General features: G+C 37.9%; 1 protein-coding gene across 1 annotated transcript; it reads right to left on the reverse strand.

Moving 5' to 3' along the window:
• Window positions 1–399: 399 nt before the first annotated feature.
• LOC129887460 (ruBisCO large subunit-binding protein subunit beta, chloroplastic) lies at window positions 400–5,662 on the reverse strand. Its single transcript, XM_055962570.1, has 15 exons — window positions 5,555–5,662; window positions 4,594–4,812; window positions 4,379–4,504; window positions 4,009–4,146; window positions 3,827–3,922; window positions 3,402–3,644; window positions 3,062–3,296; window positions 2,780–2,949; window positions 2,627–2,704; window positions 2,464–2,535; window positions 2,247–2,351; window positions 1,894–1,986; window positions 1,655–1,747; window positions 767–890; window positions 400–647 (listed from the first exon to the last, which is right to left on the reverse strand). Exons 2-15 carry the CDS (start codon window positions 4,804–4,806, stop codon window positions 634–636), a joined length of 1,800 nt encoding a protein of 599 aa, XP_055818545.1. The 5' UTR covers window positions 4,807–4,812; window positions 5,555–5,662; the 3' UTR covers window positions 400–633.

Genomic DNA, 5,662 nt, shown 5'->3' on the forward strand with positions numbered 1-5,662 from the left:
CCAATAAACCACCGGAGATAATAGGTAACTGTCCAGAAAATAGCCATTGTCTATGCCAGTTTTTCGAGGACAGAAAAAACTGATGCAAGTTTAAAAAACATATTGCTTTGTATATTCTATTGTCCCATCCTCTTCTATATATCTACAGGCAAAGCAATGCACCAAGCGAACATTAGAGATAAATGCAGGTCCTAGAATGACTAAAATTAGATGAAACTAAAATATAAACAGCAATTCCTAGTCAAACTGATCAGAAATGTTAATTGCTATAGCATCTGCACACGTTACTTCTTACTAGATTACTTGGCCAGCAAACACATGTTGCGTTGTGTACCCATTTTTTTTCTTCCTTCGTATATTCTACTCTACTAATGAAGGTGACAAAAGGGAGCCATGAAATATGAGATAAAAGTTTATTAATGACCTGTCACTCAACATCCACTGAAGCTGCAATTATACATTGAATTGCATGTTCATTAACGGTGCCGAACCCTGAAGGCTTCTACTCCCACCAGGATCGATATATTCCTTTAAAGAAAGAATACCTAAACTTTTACAAAAAAATAAAGGCTTTCAAGCATTTGGTGTCCATCTATCCCTATCATCTGGTATCAGTAGCCTTCATTCATTCACCTAGTAACCATATCCTGAAAAGGAAATTAATGAGAATGATAATTAGCATGAGCTTAAACCCCATATAAGTTATCAAGCTGAAAGAAAATGTCAAGTGAATAGGCAATTGCAAAAATCTGATCCAAGGTGATACCTGAGTTGTCCATTGGGTTGCCAGCAACTGCTGGTTCGGGCTCCTTTATCTCAACCACCACACAATCTGACATCAAGAATGTCTTAGCCACAGATGCCGCATGCTCCAGACAACATCTCACCACCTGAGGAGGCCATATGAATATGTCAGCTTTCAGTACTTGGGATAAACCAAGTCAAGAAATAAAGTACATGCTCATTTTTGAGCTATTTTCTATGAAAAACTACTTCTCTAGAGTTCAGTATACTACCATATCTCAATGTGTAAAGAATCCTCCTAAAAGATTCACTGAAAAAAGAAACTATTCTGTGATCTGATGTACTCATAGCCTACTCTGACTTCAAGCCATAAATTGCTTCGACATGTACCAGAGCACAGATAATCCCAATCTAATATATGACTCTGATTTCAAGCCACAACTCACCTTAACAAGTGCCAGATAGCAAATAATAGTACAATTTAATTTCCAGTGAAACACAACTATGAGCTTTATTTTATGTCACAAGTTTCTATCCAAACCATAGTATCCTCGTTAATTTGTACCTTTAGACCACGTCAAAAGCCTAAATCTACAATCCAAACATGTTAAGGCTCAGTTTTCAAGGACGCGTGAGTTCCAATCTTAGTAGCCTTTATTCCCATCCCGCGTAAGAACATAGGTTTTTTCCCTCAGTTTCTGGTCCGTAGATTTTTAGACATCTCCCTAGGAATCAAGACAGAACTGCAAAGTGAACCATCACTGCCCACACAAAATCCATTCAGGGGATCCCCTAGGAAACACACTAAATCTATTCAGGGAATCCATAGGAAACACAACACCTATCCACATATGTTAGAACACATTATGACTCATAATGAATTCTGGTAATGAATTCTAGAAAACCTTACCTTTGTTGGATCAATGATGCCAGCAGCCATTAAGTCTTCATAGTTGCCAGTTGCAGCATTATATCCAAATTTTGGATCGTCACTTGAGAGCACCTGAAACGCAAATAAGAATTTTTGATTATGAAACTTAAAAATATAGGATAAACAATGGCAATACAAGAGAAACTCAAGCACAAGGCTTTTTCCATGGATGGCATGGTCGACTTTTTTCCCTAATCACCAAAAGCATATATGAGTACCTTCTCACTGACAACACTTCCATTAACGCCAGCATTTTTAGCAATCAACTTCAAAGGGTAGCTTAATGCTCTTTTGACAATATCAGCTCCAACCTGCAAGATAAGTGATATTACAACGACTACGAGTCAATTGGTTTTATCCCCCCTTGACAAATTTCATTTTAGTTTTATGTCATTTTTGCAAGAGATCTTTATTTTTGAAAGACAACAGATCTGAAAAAGCACACAAGAGAACGTTGCAGGATCATCTTCTCCTATACAAATTTAAGAAGGCTACATTAACCCATTACATCAACAACTACATATAAACCCACAATAAAATCAATGAATTTTCAAAACTACCACAAACTTGCCTTTTCCTCATCATTTGAAAGGGTTCCCTTTATGGCATCAACTTTTGCAGCAAGTCTGAGGAGTGTGCACCCTCCTCCAACAACAATACCTTCCTCAACAGCAGCCTGAAAGCAAGAGCAAACATAATTGGCACTTGGATCCCATGTTGAAAGTCATCCATCCAAACATTTCAAATACAGGACAGAAACCTAATTAAATGGCTACAAACCAGCTTACCTTTGTTGCGTTGAGAGCATCTTCCACTCTAAGTTTCTTCTCTTTCAACTCAGTTTCAGTTTGGGCTCCGACCTTCAGATTTCAATTAAAGCATCAACAAAGTTCAGCTACACCTCACACCCATTCAACAAACCAAAATTCATAATAGTGGAGGGGAAGTTACCTGTATGACAGCCACACCTCCTGATAACTTAGCAATTCTTTCATTTAGCTTTTCCTTTTCGTAATCTTGATCTGCAGCCTGCTTGGAATTCATGAACTATATGAAACTGAATGATGACAAACATTTTTTACCAAATACCAAACAAACGCTCACCTCTATCAAGTTTTTAATCTGTGCAACACGTTTATTGACTGCTTCCTGAGTGCTACCATCACCAACAATTGTAGTGGCATCCTTGGTGAGCACTACTTTAGCAGCATGACCTAGAACTTCCTTGTCAGCCTTGTCCAAGGTAAGGCCAAGTTCCTCCCTAATAACAGTGCCTACAGATTACAGGGATAAATTGATGTTAGCAATCACCATCTCCAGTTTGTCGGGAGTTCCAACAGGTACAAGGATCAGAAGTGAAGATGCAGAACTGAACCAACTAGATACCTCCAGTAAGGGTTGCTATGTCATCAAGATACTGGCTTTTTCGCTCACCAAAACCAGGAGCTTTAAGTGCAGCAACCTTTAAGGCACCTCTAAGCTTATTGACAACAAGAGTTGCCAGTGCTTCTTGCTCAATATCTTCGGCAATAATTAAAATTGGGTAACCATTTCTGATAGCATCTTCCAGGACATTAACAAGATCTCTTGCATTTGTTATCTTTTTATCAACCAGTAGCAACTGCATTTCAGAATACCTAACATCAGCAACAGGTACACTGTGCATTCAAAGAGACATATGAACATCATTAGCTTTACAGACTAAAGCTAGAAAGTAGATGCCCACCTTACAGTTTTCATATTCAACAGACATTTTCTCACTGTCAGTAACAAAGTAAGGAGAGACATAACCACGGTCAAATTGCATTCCTTCAACCACGCGGAGACTGTTTTCAGCACTTTTACCCTCTTCTAGTGTCACAACACCTTTCCTTCCAACCTTACTCATGGCTTCAGCAATCATACTCCCTACTTCCAAGTTGTTCCCAGCACTTACTGCAGCCACATCTGCTAGTTCACTGTCTTCCACCTGTATGCACACTTGGTCAGTGATCTCAACTTTGTTTTATAGTATATATGCTTACAATCATTCAGTACATCTCATCCACCAAAAAATAGCAAACTGATACACAAACCATTACCTAACTGCACAAAACAAACATTCAGATCATTGCATTCAGTCTAAAGACCCATTGATGAATATATATATACCTCTTTTGACATATTCTTCAACTCAGCTACTAATGCTTTTGCTGTCTTCTCAATTCCTCTGGTGATCAGAACAGGGTTTGCACCAGCTGCAACCACCTGCTTACACAATCTCGGTAAAAAAAATATTCTAGTAGATTTAACATGTTGAAACATTTCAGTAGCATATGGATTTCACATTATACCTTAACACCTTCAGCAATTAGGCCCTGAGCTAGCACTACGGATGTTGTAGTCCCATCCCCAGCCAGGTCATTGGTTTTGGCAGCAGCTTGTCTCACTAGTTTTGCACCAATGTTTTCTACTGGATCCTCTAATTCAACCTTATAGAAATGATAAAGAGCAATTTGATCAAGTCAAACTTTAAGCTAATAGAGACCAGTCAAATAGACAAGAGCAATAAAGAATACAAGGACACACTTCTTTTGTTATCTGAAAGTCAAAAAAAGGTTTAACATGAGTAAAAACAACGCAAATCTAAACATCTTGAAGTTCAAAGAAGAAATTAATTGAACAGCTAGAGATATGATAAGAATATCAAGTCTTAAAACACACCTCTCTGGCCACAGTAACTCCATCATTAACAATTTTTGGAGCACCATACTTGCTCTCAAGGACAACATTCCTTCCTTTTGGGCCAAGAGTAACTCCAACTAGATCAGCAAGTTTGTTCACACCATTCTGTGACAACAAGAAAATCAAGCATTCATCAAGGCGTACAAATGAGCATCTGCAATAAATCTAGTTGATAATTTTAGTCAAAAGCGCACCTGCAGCTTCTTGATAGCTGACCCATCCTTGTTGAAGTGCAACTCTTTAGCTGCAGCCAAAATTGTTGGCCTGCGTGTCTTTCTTAGTGCAACATTTCTTTTGCTCCCGAAAGAGGTGGAAGATATATTAGCAACAGAGGAAAGCTTGTTTGAAGAAGTTCTGGGAGCAGCCAAGGGACCTGCTGAGGACATACCAGCGAAAGTAGATGCCATCTACCCCTAAAACAAAAAATCATCATATGAGTAGTAAACACCAACATGTCCTAGTAAATAACAGCAGAAGCTAGTCCAGATTCAGAAATACCAATCAAAGAACTGCCTCCAACACTCCAACTATATCAAACAGTGAAATGTATAGTTTTTGACTGGCTCGGTTTGCTTAGCTAATCAGATAAGGTTACAAGCCAGTCAAACACAGTCCACAAGTGAATCAATTGACCAACTAAACAGATACTCTAGACCATACAAATCTATAACGTTATTGAAACAGCAAAACAACAATATAATAATAATAATAATAATAGCAAACTCATCCTTCCTCACCTATATATGTGTAAAAGATACGACACCTAGATCTAACTCATCCCCAAAAGAAGCTAGCTCGAAGAGAGAATTGTCCAAATCAATATAAGCAAAACCACTCGTCTATTCCCAACAAACATGGGACTCTAACTCACTCTAACAATACATTCTTTCTCTCTGTAGTACAGTATAAGAATAAAAACCAGAATTACATCTCCTTATCCCAAAAGAAACAATTTTTTGGGTCCAACTTTCATCATCCAAATTAAGAAAGAACCAGAGAAAAAATGATAAAATAACTAAGAAGCAACAAGACACAAATAGCAGAAGAAATGCTATTATTTTGCAACTAGCCACCAAGAATAGCAGAAATATATTTACTTACATACATACAAGAATCTAAGAATACAAAAATTCATTAGAAGTGGAAGAAGCTTACCTTGACAGCGGATTAGGGTTTTACTATAGTATTGTTGAAGAAGTAGCTGGGAGTGGGTTTATCTACTTCTCGGATAAAAGAACTGTTTGAGTGTTGTGAAGAGATGAT

This window comes from Solanum dulcamara, chromosome 4 (assembly GCF_947179165.1).
Source record: "Solanum dulcamara chromosome 4, daSolDulc1.2, whole genome shotgun sequence".
Taxonomy (NCBI): domain Eukaryota; kingdom Viridiplantae; phylum Streptophyta; class Magnoliopsida; order Solanales; family Solanaceae; genus Solanum; species Solanum dulcamara.

Bases quoted from the DNA above. Each gene is read 5' to 3' on its own strand.
- LOC129887460 (XM_055962570.1), bottom strand. From the start codon at position 4,806: ATGGCATCTACTTTCGCTGGTATGTCCTCAGCAGGTCCCTTGGCTGCT. The intron at 3,297-3,401 runs GTGGGCATCTAC...TCTGAAATGCAG, and splicing joins TTGAATATGAAAACTGTAAG to TTGCTACTGGTTGATAAAAA. The intron at 2,705-2,779 runs GTGAGCGTTTGT...AATTCCAAGCAG, and splicing joins AGATTAAAAACTTGATAGAG to GCTGCAGATCAAGATTACGA.